The sequence below is a fragment of the Balaenoptera borealis genome (genome assembly GCF_965194805.1).
Source record: "Balaenoptera borealis genome assembly, chromosome: 2".
Lineage (NCBI taxonomy): Eukaryota > Metazoa > Chordata > Mammalia > Artiodactyla > Balaenopteridae > Balaenoptera > Balaenoptera borealis.
In genome coordinates, this window is record NC_138867.1 from 34430529 (window position 1) to 34447012 (window position 16484).

At 40.7% G+C, this 16484-nt stretch overlaps 1 protein-coding gene across 4 annotated transcripts in view; it reads right to left on the bottom strand.

The window, feature by feature from the left end:
- Positions 1-16484, bottom strand: part of FYB1 (FYN binding protein 1) — a 165980-nt gene that overhangs the window by 91818 nt on the left and 57678 nt on the right. For all 4 annotated transcript variants that reach the window (XM_082382247.1, XM_082382249.1, XM_082382248.1 and 1 more), the window contains one exon: positions 673-1834. In XM_082382247.1, coding sequence (XP_082238373.1) covers positions 673-1807 — 1135 coding nt within the window. In that variant the 5' untranslated portion in view covers positions 1808-1834. Of the gene's footprint in view, positions 1-672; positions 1835-16484 lie in introns of those variants that run through there.

Sequence of the window (16484 nt, forward strand, 5' to 3'; positions counted from 1 at the left end):
AGAATATAAAACAGTAAGTGCCATTTCACAAGAGTCCTGTGCATCTCCTATTTGAATATTGGGCTTAGGAGACATATGAGAAATTTGTGGACATTTAAAATCATTTGGAAAAAGGTTTCTCAACCTCTGTGCCATTGACATTTTGGACTGGACAATTCTTTGTTGGGCGGGGCTGTTCTGTGCATTGTAGGATGTTTAGCAGCGTCTCTGGCCTCTACCCGCTAGACGCCAGTAGCACCTCCAGCCGTGACAGTCAAATGTCCCCTGGGCATCCTCCACTGACTTAGAGGTTTGCTCACCTTCTAACTCCTTTGTGGTAGTAGAGGGAACACACCTCAGTCTCATTCAACAGAAATGAAACCCAACAAAGGAAGTAAAAGAAATGGTTATCATTAAGCAAAACCACTTGGCAATCAAATGGATGTATTTCTCCCCACGCCCCCAAATCAGCGCCCCAAGGCACTTCCTCACAGAATGCTGACCTAAAACTAAGGATTTCAACCTTCTCAGACATCCAACACCAGAGGAAAAAAAAATGCCAAACAAAAGTCGTCATACACACAGGAGTACCGGTGATGGCATGGTTTCCTTGTTACAAATTTTTCCCCGGAAGCTAGAACACCCTCTGCTGGGAAAATAACATGTGCAATAGCAAATGAGAAAAGAACTCACTGTTTCCAGAAGCGGCTTTCCGGAATTTCGTGAGGTCAACGTGCGGCGGTCTGCTGGGTTTTTGTGGAGGGGGGCCCAGGGTAAACAAGGGGGGCAGGGGTTTCCGCTTGGGGGCGGCTGAATTCTGGTCCTCCTTTTCCTTTTCTTGACTTTGGCCCCAGGGCCCTGCCACTGTCCGCTTCGAAGGTGTCTTCAGGAGCTTGGCAGGAGGAGCCCCAGCGGCCGGCTCTTCCGGATTCATTTTGCTCAGCGAGACGTGCCTAGCAGCGTCTACCTTCCTATCTTCTCTCTTTTCTTCAGCATTTTTGGAGAGGCCTGGGGCCCCTCTGCTTGCAGCAGGTTTCAGAACGACTCCAGGAAAAGGAAGACTTGACGTCTCACCTCCATGCTCTCTATTCTCTAGGTCGTCCCTGGCTGGTTTCAAAGGGCCGGCTTTGGCCTTGGCTCCCAGGAGGGCCGGGGGGCCTCTCTGTTGAGCCCCAGTCTTAGTGGGGCTTTCGTCTTCCTGGGGGTCATCTGCGTTCAGGGATGGCTTCTGGCCAAAGACGGGTTTGGGGAAGAGGGGCTTGGGGTCCTGATCTTGTGAGGCTGACATAAACTTGCCTTTAGCCGCAGCCAGCTTTGGGAAGACTTGCTTCGGTTCATTTTCCTGGGCTGGATGATTTGACCCCGGCTTGGGGCCTGGTGGCTTAAAGTCATGGTCTTGGTTTACACTGTGAAGTGAAGGCTTATTCCCAGGAGGCCGGGGAACCGCAGGTTTGGAATCTTCTTTGTGCAAGTCGATGGGCTTGGGGCCTACAGGTTTCAGAAATCCCGGTTTCACCTCGGGGTCTCTGGTGGCCGAGTTGGCCTGCGGTCCAAACCTGGGACTCGCTCCAGTCGGCTTTAGAAATGGAGGTTTGGGCTCCTTGTCAGGCTTTTCCTCAGAAGAAGGTTTTACCCCCAGAGGGGGCTTTGGGGACCCAAACTTGGGCACACTGCTCGGTCCTGCAGGAGGGCTGGCATTTCCTTGGTTGTTGAATAAGTTCTTTTTGGCCTGTACTCCTGAAGGGGAGTTTTGGCCCGGGACCTTGAAGGGCCTGCTGTTGACCGAGACCTGGTCCATGGGGTTGCCCCCTGTGTTAAACTTCGCCATGAGGGACTTCACATCTGCTTTCCCATCCTGCAAGCACAGGGAACAAAAACTCACTGAGAGCCCAAAGTCTCACTTGCACAACTTAAAGTACTACGCTTTAAAGGGTTTCCTGGTTTGAGGCCTGCAGCGTCGCTGATTGGTTCGTGAGATGTTGTAACATTTATCTTCCTCTATGGCAAAATAAGTTGTGAGAATTTCTTGAAGGGGGAGGGCTATGATACTTAGACTTTTTTTTTTTTGGTTGTCTTAGGCTGACTTGCTTTTTGTTGTTGTTGTTAAGTCACAGCTTATCTTTTCCCCTTTCCTCTCACTGGTTCTCTAACTCTCTTGTTGGATTTACTCTGAACTTGGTATTTATGTGTTTTGTTGAACTTGAAAAAATATGAAAGTGACTAACAAATGACCTCTTCCATATTTTATAGCTGAGCCTCTTAAATAGAAACTGCATTTAAAAAATGAAAGCACACTCTTCTGTAAATCTGGGTTGCATGCTTTACACAGCATAACCACGTTTGACATTTCTGTGTTTGCAAGCCTGTTCTTGTTCCCACCTATATATAAGGTCCGTCTGTTTGCTAACAGGGAGATGTGGCAGAAAAACCCACTCACTTTTATACATAAGCAATAAAATGAGTTTTTCTATTTATTGATACATATTTAGTGTAAATGATTCGACTGGAACCAGACTAGCAGGCAGACTGCGCTCATTATCAAGGGGCATAGTCTGGAGCACACAGGGCAGGTGACGAGGAAAGAGCAGGGACAGGCTGGAAAATCTCATTTCCAGATGCTGGTTTCTGCAGTCTCTGTCCCCCTGGTCTAGAATTAGGGTATTACCTAGTAAAGAGGGCGGGCAGTCACCTTTCTCTGTGACTATAATCCCATGTAACCTGGAAGAATTCATGGTGGGTTTGCTTTTTCTCTCAAAAGCCAGGAGTTGAACTTTTCTAGTTCTCTTAGGAATATTTGAAAATCTGAGGCTTAGAAAAAAAAAAAAAAATCACAGGTAGCCACGACAGTTTCCATTTTTTGCTTTAAAATTCACCTAGAAAACGTTTTCTTACTTTCTATCCTCACCTGTCATTGCCGAGCATATTTCTTCTCTCAAGGCTCCACTCAGATACCACAAAACCAGATCCTGTCCGGTTGGGAAGAGTTGCTCCCTCCTCTTAACTCATGTAGCACAGCAGGCCCTGCTACATGACCCTGTGTTACTTCCTTTCCTGATAATAAGAACCACCGTTTAGCGTGTAAACACATGTGCTTGATTCTGAACCAGGCAAGTTATCTATGTCGCCTCATCTCATTCTTTTGGATGATGGCATTATTTAACTCCATGTCACAGGAAAGAGGATTGAGGTTGAAACTGCAGGAGGACATCATGTAAGAGCATGGGAACTCGGTTGGAATCCTAGTTGATTAGCAAGGCCTCAGTTGCACAATCTGTACAATGGGGATAAGAGAGCATATCTGCCAGAATTGTCATGTGTGTTAGAGACAGAATTTGTAAAGTGCCTGCCTGGCCCTCAGCCTGGGCTCAATGTAAGGAAATTATTATTATTAGAAACGTTAAGTAGCATATTCAAGGGCTCACAGCCAGGAACTGTGAGGACAGGGTTGCAGACTCAGGTCTGTCTCGGGCTCCAAAGTCCAGAAACTGTCTCATTCCTCTTTGTATAGAACCCTCGGGATTCTAATATATTTGGGAAATTGTTCACGTTGGCACTGAGATGAATACTGTGAATGGTGATTTTAAAAGAAATGGTCCCTTCAGCAAGAGTTTCTCTCCGTACCAAACTATAGTCTTTCAGGACTGGGGTAAGGAACCTAGGCAGGAGGCGAAAATGAGGTGAAAGGAGCAATTTCCAGCTTGGTTTTGCTCCTTTAATTTACTACCCTGTATCCAAGTTGCTGAAAATATCTTGTTTTCTACCTTGCCTCCCTTGACCATTTTTTTTATCCCCATGATTTTCTCAAATCCTCAAGTAATCCCGGAGGTAATAGGCAGGAAGGCAGCAGAACCAGGGAGAGTTTGGGTGCTGGTAGAGGGAACAGGTGAAGATGGGTCCTACCCTGTGCCTCCTGGGAGATCATAGCTGCAGAGGACTTTAAACCTTAACACAAGATGCATAAAAAAATATCAATACAAAAATTTGCTCCCCACCTGGAAGAAAGTCTGTCTCTAGGGAAGAATCTTTTATTCTAGACGCACTCTATATTTTGTAATTGATATTCTAGATCTACAATTTAGTCCAGAATGATAAGAGGCTGCAGAGTAGAGTGGTTAAGAGCATCGAATACGGAGCCAGGTTTTGAGTCTGATCAGCTATTTACTGTAAGGTGAGGTACATAAGCTCCCTGGGCCTCAGTTTGCTCACCTCTATTAAGGGACTAATAAAGTCGTGTCATAGGGCTTTAAAAGAAATCAATATCTGTAAGGCACTTTAAAGAATGCCTGGAACCTGGGAGGGTTTCCTATTTTTATAAAGAAAGTGAAGACTTAGAAATTATCTATTCCACCTCTCTCACTGCATTGGTGACAAAACAGAAACTAAAGGATTTAAGTGATATCCTATTTAGTCACAGCAACTTCACAACTTGGATTTCATGGGGGGAAATCCATGAGACACACTAACACATTGTCAAACTGCACACCCTGGTTTTAGTTTAGAAAATATGGAAGTGGTTGATTTGGAATTTAAGTCCCAGATGCCAACTCAAAACCAGGAGGCAGTGCAGTATCATGGTTAATAGCAACGTCTCTGAAATCATTGACTTGGGTTCCAGCCTTGACTTTGCTACTCACTAGCTGTGTGATCAAGCAAATTACTTAACCTCTCTGAAACTCAGTTTTCTTTACCTATAAAATGAGAATAATGAGTACCTATTTCTCACCGGGTTTTGTTTTGTTTTTTTAAATTATTTATTTATTTTTGGCTGTGTTGGGTCTTCGTTTCTGTGCGAGGGCTTTCTCCAGTTGCGGTGAGCGGGGGCCACTCTCCATCGCGGTGCGCGGGCCTCTCACCGTCGCGGCCTCTCCTGTTGTGGAGCACAGGCTCCAGACGCGCAGGCTCAGCAACTGTGGCTCACGGGCTTAGTTGCTCCGCGGCATGTGGGATCCTCCCAGACCAGGGCTCGAACCCGTGTCCCCCGCACCGACAGGCAGACTCTCAACCACTGAGCCACCAGGGAAGCCCCCAGGTTTTGTTTTTTAATTAGGATTAAATGAGTTAATGCATGTAAAGTTCTTAAATCAAGAATTGCATGTAATATACATCCAAGGGTTGTCTGTCATCATGATATTTTTTTTTCGAATTCACTAGTCACATAACATCATTTCTCCAGGTGACCAAATTCTGAAGTTACAGTCATTAATGTTACATCTTAATTTTAAATTAATATGACTGAAACAAACATACTGCTGGATAACATCATAGAGTTTATGATGTTTGAGTTTGGTTTCCCCCCCACTCTGAAACTTTCAACTGTATGTTGAAAGACAGGGAAAGAAAGAGCCACAGGTTCCTACGTGGGACACACTGAAGAAACAATAACAGCATCTGAATTTACTAACATGTCTCGTAAATCAATAGCCTGAACTCTACAACTATTTAATCTCTTATACTGACTGCTTAGCTTTAGAGGTTTTTAGTTGTTACAACTCTTAATAAGTTTATCAGATAAAATTTTCAACACCCAGATTCGCCCTTAATCTTAACAATAATAGCTAGATTTCTTTCTTTATGATAATGATAGAAAGGCAAAAATGATTAAAAATTGTTTGACATTCTCTCATTCTCATTTCATTCCATTTTCTAGGGCTCTTTTTACTTTAAAAAAGTTTAAAAGAGGGTAAGAGCAATGTATTTTATGAAAGAGGGAAAAGTAAGCCTGCTCTAAACCCTGACCCTCCAAGCCCTCATGCCCCAGTTCTATGGGGATCATAAATACTGACTTATCAGTACAGTACAAGTTCATGCCTATTGTTCTGGAATAATTATTAATAATGCTCCCTTTTACTCTCAAAATTGACCTGCTTTAAACAATAAATTACATGGTGAACTTACCCAGTTCCTCTCTAGAGTCAGTCAACCACTGTTATCAGCTTGTTATGTATATTTCTAACTGTGCATATACAAATATATAAAAATGAACACACATGCACATCCTTTCTGTCCCCGCTTTTTGCACAAATGGAAACCCCTGCTTTGCACCTTGCTTTTATCCTGAACTGATACTAAGTTGCTACACACCAGCTCAGCGGGATGTGTGATCAGCAGCCACTCTGATTGCTTGGTGCCTGTGCAATTCCCGTTGCTAAGTATTTTCAATATTAATTCTCCTTTTTCCCCCTTGATAATTGGATCCATATCAGTGCATATTATTTGCACCATCTCTTAAAAAATAGACTTAATTTCTTTATTTTTTACAACAGTTTTAGATTTACAGAAGAATTCAGAAGATAGTACAGAGAGTTCTCACATAATTTACATCCAGTTTCTCCCTTACTAACCCCTTACATTAATTTGCAGGACCTCTGTAAGTTTTAATGATTTAAAGATCTGGCTTCTGTTTATTCTTAAGAAGAGGCATTTCACAATCTAGGCGATCTCAGAGTTTAAGATATTTAAGTAAAACAAACATTTTATTTTGAAATTTACTTGAAATTTATTTTCCAAATTTATTTGAAGCAAATTGTTATTAATTCCAGCTGTTAATGAGTTTGTGCAGATCTTTCTCCACTTATGATAGTTACATCCAGATAAACCCATTGTAAGTTGAAAATATCCTAAATAGAAAATGCATTTAATACACCTCACCTACCAAGCATCATAGCTTAGCCCAGCCTACCTTAAACGTGCTCAGAACACTTACATTAGCCTATAGTTGGGCAAAATCATCTAACACAAAGCCTATTTTATAATAAAGTGTTGAATACCTCAGGTAATTTATTGAATACTGTACTGAAAGTAAAACAGGATGGTTGTATGTGTATGGAATGGCTGCAAGTATATGGGTTGTTTACCCTCATGATTGCACAGCTGACTGGAAGCTGTGAGCATCACGAGAGAGTATCGTACCACATATTGCTAGCCTGGGAAAAGATCAAAAAAAATTCAAAGTTCGGTTTTTCCTAGATGCATATTGCATCATTATAACGTTGAAAAATCCTAAATCGAACCATTTTAAGTCGGAGAACGTCTGAACGATGTTTAGCCAAAACTACTCCCGTGCATTGCTCTATAATTATACAGGTGTAATTGTAGAGATGCTCTTGACAGAAATGAATTTCCTTTAGCCTCCATGTTTTCCCCTTCCTCAGAATTATATACCTTCACTAACATAAACTTAACATGCTTTTCGCAGTCCCTGGGAAGATGCAAAAATGCTTTAGCTACATCCTCTGTACTTCTAGTTAACAACTCCAGATTCCAGGAGATCTTTTTTGCTTTCAGCAACTTACATAAAGGCAATAAATCAAGTACATACTTAACCAAAGGCTGAGATGGCATTTAGAACAGACATCAAGAAACTACACATCAAGAAAATGTTTTCTTTTGCAGCTAGTTCATCTACATATTTTCATATGGAAAATTAATAACATTGGTAACTGGATTTTGTTTGGTTTTAAATATAACCTGGGCATTAGGTTAATCCAGCAGTTCTCAAACTGGGGCAATTTTGGCAATGTCTGGAGACATCTTTGATTGAAATGGCTGACTGAGAAAGTGCTCTTGACAACTAGTGAATAGAGGCCAGGGCTGCTGCTAAACATCCTACAACGCCCAGGACAGACCCCGAAACTAAGAATTATCAGTCGAAATAGTGCTGAGATTGAGAATCCCTGAGCTAATCCTCTTGCTCCTGAATAATTGGAAACATCTTACCAGAAATTCTGCTTCTAATTTTTATAATGTAATACACTCTAAAACCTACAAATAACTGTAGAGAAACTAATAATACAAAAGACTATCACTAGATTGTTTTCAAAGTTCCTTGTCTTTGAAAGTCTCATCTTTGTAAAGTTTCATTTGTAAAGCACAAAAGAAATAAAACACCCATGAATCGCAGGTAACTAATGAATTTAAAATAATTTTGAGCCTAATTTTACCTCCTTAATATGTGCTAGTGTCACTTTTGTAATTAAAGCATGAGGAGAATGAACCACTCTTATGGATGCTGTTATTCTTTCCTAAATAGAGCCCAAAGAATAAGAGAAGAAAATGCACTTGATTGCATCTAATGCTTTTAATCATGAGGGAGTTGGTAAATAACAATAGTTTATCCAAACTGGTCTCTTTCTCCCTCTATCTCTCTGACTCTCCTTGTTCTTTCTTTCTTTCATCATTGATCAATTTTACCATGTGTAGGTTTTCTTTTTTTTTTTATTACTATGTTGAGATAACATGTCAATACTCATTATTTATTTGGTCTGAATTGCTAGTGCTTCTCAAGGAACAAAATTAGTTCCTACCACCGCCACCATTGTCCAGAACAGAACCCCAGGTAGAGCGGCATCAGTGGCATCAGGCTGCAAGGAGATGCATATGTAGTGGGAAAATGTTCCAGGAAGCCCGCCCTAGTCCTGCCCAGCACGGGTGGAAAAGGAAAGAAGGCAGGTGAGGGTGGCGTGCTGCATGGGAGAACACAGCTTCTGCTGAGGTGATGGCTCATGTTATTCAAATTTAGGATCCACTCAGCCCAGGATTGACCAGAGGTATAGCAAATAGACAGAAAAGATAGTTCTTCTGTAAGCCAGATAAATTTACCATCCTTGAGGTAGGAAGCAGGCTGGTGAAAATTTGGAATAGACTCAAGCAGTTCAAACTTTCATAGAGCAATAGTAGTATTTAGCACCATGGATTTATATTGCCTAGATTAAAGAAAATAAAACAACAGATATATTCCTCATGACCAAGCCAAGCCCTCCCCAGCTTCCCAACACATACACACACACATAGTGATAAGTTGTCTTTTCTCTTCAAAGTGACTTGATCTGCTATACCCAGTAAACTTGGAAAAGGGATTTTTTTTTGGGGGGGTGGATTATTTTAGTCTGAAAATAAATTTTCTTAGAACTTCTATTGTTAGAAATTATGTAATAAAACGACTTTAATTGCTTTTGGTTGTCAAGATAGAGTTAATGGTTGAAAATACAGTACTTATGACAATGCTTCACAAGAGAGTAGATGGCAAGCTCCACTCTAGACACTGAAACTGCAGTAATCTTTTTTTCATCCCTGTTAACACTGTCTAAATATTTAGGTACTTAATGAATCATAATTTATGTATTTAATGTGTGTACTCTGTTTTCTTAAGGAGATGTAAAAGCAGGGACCTGGTTTTATTTTATTCCTCGAAAACAACCCCCCTCTGCCACCCCCCTACCCAAACAAGCACTCCCATAACGCCTGCACATTTCTTTCCATAATCGCTATTAAACATATGGCTGACAGGCTGAATTTACTCGAATTTCTTCATGACTGATCATACAGATGAAAGTAGGAAAAAGGATTTCCTTAGCCTCTTAAGGAGCGTTGAACCCAGTCATGAATCTATTCTCGAGAGCTCCTTGCTTAACGGAATGTTTACTTCATGGCGAACGGGCTGTGATGGATTCCAGTTGGCTGAGCCTCTGACACTGAAGGGAGCATCAGGCCCCTCTTCAACAGGATGTGGGAAGGTGCTTCTCACCACAAATTGAGTTCTTGGGGTGGGAGTGGACTGCTGCAGGCTGGGCAAAGCATAGGGAGGAGGAGCTGGCAGTGGGAGAAGTGGTGGCAGCCCCGACTGTGACAACCCCTTACATTTTTGTCAGTGACTTGTGAAGGTGGAGAGGGAACTGCAGACCACACCAGCCTCGCGTTGTGAGGTGAAATACAGTAGGAAGAAAACACCTGGAATGAGTGGGGTCTCTCCGGGAGCTGTGTGTGCATGGCTTCGCTTGACGCAGGTCAATGTGGCCTTTCTTTCCTCAGGAGGCTGGCCTGGGCATCTTAGCAGAAAACCTCTGCAGATGTCACTGTGTATCATCATTCCCTCTTGTGGGATCTCAGGCACTTACTGCTCTGCACTCTTTCCTGGTTCCTACTGGGTTCTCTCTTCTAGGGTGAATTGAAGTAGAGGAAGCCAGGTCACACAGCAACTGGTAAAGCTTAACCAGTAAAGACCCACCTCCCAAATGCTGTGGCACCTTGAACTCTCCAGGTATATTGATCAGTTAGGCTTTTGGATACCCTTTGTCTTTAAAGACAGGCTTGAAAATCACCATCATTCTAAAATTAGAATCCTCAAACCTCTTCCTGGTCATCTGACCAAATAGCTCCTGCACAAATACAGTTTTGACTTTGGCATGGTCTCTGATGGCTTAACCATTAATGGATGAGGAATTTACCTATGACTCTAATGGTTATTCTATTTTCATATAAAAGGAGCAAAAGAAAACTCACTTTTCTAAAAATATATGAAATTTGAAATAAAACATTCTTGATGGCTGAGAAAGATACTCCTTGGCATAGGAAAAATAAGATAGAAATGTCCTGCTGTCTTTTATTCTCAGCCCCCAGATCCCTCTCAACACACGTAAAGACACCTTGACACCCAGCCTGGGATTTGAGTTCCTTTCTGCAGTTGACAAGAACTTAGAAACTGAAAGTGCGGGGGTGGGGAAAGGAGGCCATCTGTGGGGTTTTCTAGACACTTCCTTCCCAGCGTGTGAAAAGTTCTGTGTGAAGAGAACTGCTTAGAAGAGGAAGATTTCAACAAGCCCATCAAGACAGGGGGCGGCACTAACAAAAGATCAAGATGAAAAAAAAAAATTAATTACATGGGACTGAGTGAACTGATGAGGATGATTATAATTTTTGTGACTTTCTGTTTGAATAAAAAAAAAAAAAAAAGACAGGGGGCGGCAGCTCGTCAGCGAGGGAGCCAGAATGTGATTTGAGGAAAATAAAAACTAGATATAAGAAATGGAGGGCGGGGCTTCCCTGGTGGTGCAGTGGTTAAGAATCCGCCTACCAGTGCAGGGGACCTGGGTTTGAGCCCTTGCCCGGGAAGATCCCACATGCCACGGAGCAACTAAGCCCGTGCACCACAACTACAGAGCCTGTGCTCAGCCTGTGCCACAACTACTGAAGCCCACACACCTAGAGCCTGTGCTCCGCAACGAGAAGCCACGACAATGGGAAGCCCGCTCACCGCAACAAAGAGTAGCCGCCGCTCGCCCCAACTAGAGAAAGACTGTGCACAGCAAAGAAGACCCAACACGGCCAAAAATAAATAAATAAATAAATAAATATAAATTTATTTAGAAAAAAAGAAAAGGAGGACTATGGAAGATTCCACACACAGAGATGGTTGATATTTGAAACCTCAGTCTACAGAATATGTGGAATCCTTCCCCCACACCTCTCAACTCATTTTTATTCTATTTGTTCTCCTTTTGAACTTGGAAGAAAATGTATTCAGTATTTTGTAATCAGGATTAAATAATATAATCACATCACAGTTCTGACCTCACTTTTTCTCTCCTCTAAGTCACAGCAGCAAGACTTTGCCAGGAAATGAGCAATTTCTCTCACCTTTGTCATCATGGGGCTCTTTACTGTCAGTTGCACCTTTCCTCATCAAAACTGTGATGTTCTCAATGTCAACCTTTCCATGATGTATATCCTGCTCCTAACACCTAGCCACCCTCTTTTCCCAGGCGCCCTCAATTTTCCAAGGTGTTACACGACTTCGGCTGCTCTGGGTTTTCACGTTCCCTCTCATTCATGCATTCCATCATTCCCTCCTGAGGGTACTGGTGATTCCTTGCTTATGTGCTAGTTCTAGTATGTGGCACTTTGCCACTATCTAGATTAAAGTCTGTGCTTTACTAAGGTCGCTTATTCCAGGCTATAAATGATCTCAATATTTTTCTATGAACACTCGTACATCTGGCAAAAAACATTCTGGAGTTTGGTATTTTACACCCATTACTAATTCTATTATTAGAACTAATAATCACATTTAAAAACAAAATTCCATATATAATATCTCTTTTGATGTTCCCAACAGCCTGGTAAATTCTTATTGTTACAGAAAGGTAAACGGAGTTCAAGCACATGGTAAAAAGGAGATCTAAACCCAGAGTTTCTGATAAGTCCTGTGTTTTCCCGAATACATCATAGGATCATGACTTTCTTTCTTTCTTTCTTTTTATAAATAAGTTTTTTCTATTTTATTTATACAGCAGGTTCTTATTAGTCATCAATTTTATACACATGAGTGTATACATGTCAATCCCAATCGCCCAATTCATCACACCATCACCCCCACCCCCCTGTGGCTTTCCCCCCTTGGTGTCCATACGTTTGTTCTCTACATCTGTGTCTCAACTTCTGCCCTGCAACCCAGTTCATCTGTACCATTTTTCTAGGTTCCACATACATGTGTTAATATACAATATTTGTTTTTCTCTTTCTGACTTACTTCACTCTGTATGACAGTCTCTAGATACATCCACGTCTCAACAAATGACTCAATTTCATTCCTTTTTATGGCTGAGTAATATTCCATTGTATATATGTACCACATCTTCTTTATCCATTCTTCTGTCGATGGGCATTTAGGTTGCTTCCATGACCTGGCTATTGTAAACAGTGTTGCAATGAACATTGGGGTGCATGTGTCTTTTTGAATTGTGGTTTTTACTGGGTATATGCCCAGTAGTGGGATTGCTGGATCATATGGTAATTCTATTTTTAGTGTTTTAAGGAACCTCCATACTGTTCTCCACAGTGGCTGTATCAGTTTACATTCCCACCAACAGTGCAAGAAGTTTCCCTTTTCTCCACACCCTCTCCAGCATTTGTTGTTTGTAGGTTTTCTGATGAAGCCCATTCTAACTGGTGTGAGGTGATACCTCATTGTAGTTTTGATTTGCATTTCTGTAATAATTAGTGATGTTGAGCAGCTTTTCATGTGCTTCTTGGCCATCTGTATGTCTTCTTTGGAGAAATGTCTATTTAGGTCTTCTGCCCATTTTTGGATTGGGTTATTTCTTCTTTTAATATTGAGCTGCATGAGCTGTTTATATATTTTGGAGATTAATCCTTTGTCCGTTGATTCGTTTGCAAATATTTTCTCCGATTCTGAGGGTTGCCTTTTCGTCTTGTTTATGGTTTCCTTTGCTGTGCAAAAGCTTTGAAGTTTCATTAGGTCCCATTTGTTTATTTTTGTTTTTATTTCCATTCCTCTAGGAAGTGGATCAAAAAAGATCTTGCTGTGATTTATGTCAAAGAGTGTTCTTCCTATGTTTTCCTCTAAGAGTTTTACAGTGTCCAGTCTTGCATTTAGGTCTCTAATCCACTTTGAGTTTATTTTTGTGTATGGTGTTAGGGAGTGTTCTAATTTCATTATTTTATATGTAGCTGTCCAGTTTTCCCAGCACCACTTATTGAAGAGACTGTCTTTTCTCCATTGCATATCCTTGCCTCCTTTGTCATAGATTAGTTGACCATAGGTGAGTGGGTTTATCTCTGGGCAGTCTATCCTGTTCCACTGATCTATATCTCTGTTTTTGTGCCAGTACCATATTGTCTTGATTACTGTAGCTTTGTAGTATAGTCTGAAGTCAGGGAGTCTGATACCTTCAGCTCCATTTTTTTCCCTCAAGACTGCTTTGGCTATTCGGAGTCTTTTGTGTCTCCATACAAATTTTGAGATTTCTTGTTCTAGTTCCATAAAAAATGCCATTGGTAATTTTTTTAAAAAATTAATTAATTAATTTTGGCTGTGTTGGGTCTTCATTTCTGTGCGAGGGCTTTCTCTAGTTGTGGCAAGCGAGGGCCACTCTTCATCGTGGTGCGCGGGCCTCTCACTATCACGGCCTCTCTTGTTGCAGAGTACAGACTCCAGACGCGCAGGCTCAGTAGTTGTGGCTCACGGGCCCAGTTGCTCCGCAGCATCTTCCCAGACCCTGATCTTCCCAGACCAGGGCTCGAACCCGTGTCCCCTGCATTGGCAGGCAGACTCTCAACCACTGCGCCACCAGGGAAGCCAGCCATTGGTAATTTGATAGGGATTGCATTGAATCTGTAGAGTTTTGGGTAGTATAGTCATTTTCACAATATTGATTCTTCCAATCCAAGAACATCGTATATCTATCTCTCCATCTGTTGGTATCATCTATAATTTCTTTCATCAAAGTCTTATAGTTTTCTGCATACAGGTCTTTTGTCTCCCTCGGTGGGTTTATTCCAAGGTATTTTATTCTTTTTGTTGCAATGGTAAATGGGAGTGTTTCTTTAATTTCTCTTTCATATTTTTCATCATTAGTGTATAGGAATGCAAGAGATTTCTGTGCATTAATTTTGTATCCTGCAACTTTACAAATCCATTGATTAGCTCTAGTAGTTTTCTGGTAGCATCTTTAGGATTCTCTACGTGTAGTGTCATGTCATCTGCAAACAGTGACAGTTTTACTTCTTCTTTTCCAATTTGGATTCCTTTTATTTCTTTTTCTTCTCTGATTGCTGTGGCTAGGACTTCCAAAACTATGTTGAATAATAGTGGTGAGAGTGGACATCCTTGTCTTGTTCCTGATCATAGAGGAAATGCTTTCAGTTTTTGACCATTGAGAATGATGTTTGCTGTGGGTTTGTCGTATATGGCCTTTATTATGTTGAGGTAGGTTCCCTCTATGCCCACTTTCTGGAGAGTTTTTATCATAAATAGGTGTTGAATTTTGTCAAAAGCTTTTTCTGCATCTATTGAGATGATCATATGGTTTTTATTCTCCAATTTGCTAATATGGTGTATCACATTGATTTGCGTGTATTGAAGAATCCTTGCATCCCTGGGATAAATCCCACTTGTTCATGGTGTATGATCCTTTTAATGTGTTGTTGGATTCTGTTTGCTAGTATTTTGTTGAGGATTTTTGCATCTATATTCATCAGTGATATTGGTCTGTAATTTTCTTTTTTTGTCATATCTTTGTCTGGTTTTGGTATCAGGGTGATGGAGACCTCATAGAATGAGTTTGGGAGTGTTCCTTCCTCTGCAATTTTTTGGAAGAGTTTGAGAAGGATGGGTGTTAGCTCTTCTCTAAATGTTTGATAGAATTCACCTGTGAAGCCATCTGGTCCTGGACTTTTGTTTGTTGGAAGATTTTTAATCACAGTTTCAATTTCATTACTTGTGATTGGTCTGTTTATATTTTCTATTTCTTCCTGGTTCAGTCTTGGAAGGTTATACCTTTCTAAGAATTTGTCCATTTCTTCCAGGTTGTCCATTTTATTGGCATAGATTTGCTTGTAGTAGTCTCTTAGGATGCTTTGTATTTCTGCGGTGTATATTGTAACTTCTCCTTTTTCATTTCTAATTTTATGATTTGAGTCCTCTCCCTCTTTTTCTTGATGAGTCTGGCTAATGGTTTATCAGTTTTGTTTATCTTCTTAAAGAACCAGCTTTTAGTTTTATTCATCTTTGCTATTGTTTTCTTTGTTTCTATTTCATTTATTTCTGTTCTGATCTTTATGATTTCTCTCCTTCTGCCAACTTTGGAGTTTGTTTGTTCTTCTTCCTCTAGTTCCTTTAGGTGTAAGGTTAGATTATTTATTTGCGATTTTTCTTGTTTCTTGAGGTAGGCTTGTATAGCTCTAAACTTCCCTCTTAGAACTGCTTTTGCTGCATTCCAACAGTTTTGGATTGTCGTGTTTTCTTTGTCATTTGTCTCTAGGTATTTTTTTGATTTCTTCACTGATCTCGTAGTTATTTAGTAATGTAGTGTTTAGCCTCCACGTGTTTGTGTTTTTTACGTTTGTTCGCCTGTAATTCATTTCTAATCTCATAGCGTTGTGGTCAGAAAAGATGCTTGATATGATTTCAATTTTCTTAAATTTACTGAGGCTTGATTTGCGACCCAAGATGTGATCTATCCTGGAGAATGTTCCATGCGCACTTGAAAAGAAAGTGTATTCTGTTGTTTTTGGATGCAATGTCCTATAAATATCAATTAAATCTATCTGGTCTATTGTGTCATTTAAAGCTTCTGTTTCCTTATTTATTTTCATTTTGGATGATCTGTCCATTGGTGTAAGTGAGATGTTAAAGTCCCCCACTGTTATTGTGTTACTCTTGATTTCCTCTTTTACTGCTGTTAGCAGTTGCCTTATGTATTGAGGTGCTCCTATGTTGGGTGCATATATTTATAATTGTTATATCTTCTTCTTGGATTGATCCCTTGATCATTATGTAGTGTCCTTCCTTGTCTCTTGTAACATTCTTTATTTTATAGTCTATTTTATCTGATAGGAGTATTGCTACTCCAGCTTTCTTTTGATTTCCAATTGCATGGAATATCTTTTTCCATCCCCTCACTTTCAGTCTGTATGTGTCCCTAGGTCTGAAGTGGGTCTCTTGTAGACAGCATATATATGGGTCTTGTTTTTGTATCCATTCAGCGAGCCTGTGTCTTTTGGCTGGAGCATTTAATCCATTCACGTTTAAGGTAATTATCGATATGTATGTTCCTATTACCATTTTCTTAATTGTTTTGGGTTTGTTTTTGTAGGTCCTTTTCTTCTCTTGTGTTTCCCAGTTAGAGAAGTTCCTTTAGCATTTGTTGTAGAGCTAGTTTGGTGGTGCTGAATTCTCTTAGCTTTTGCTTGTCTATAAAGCTTTTGAT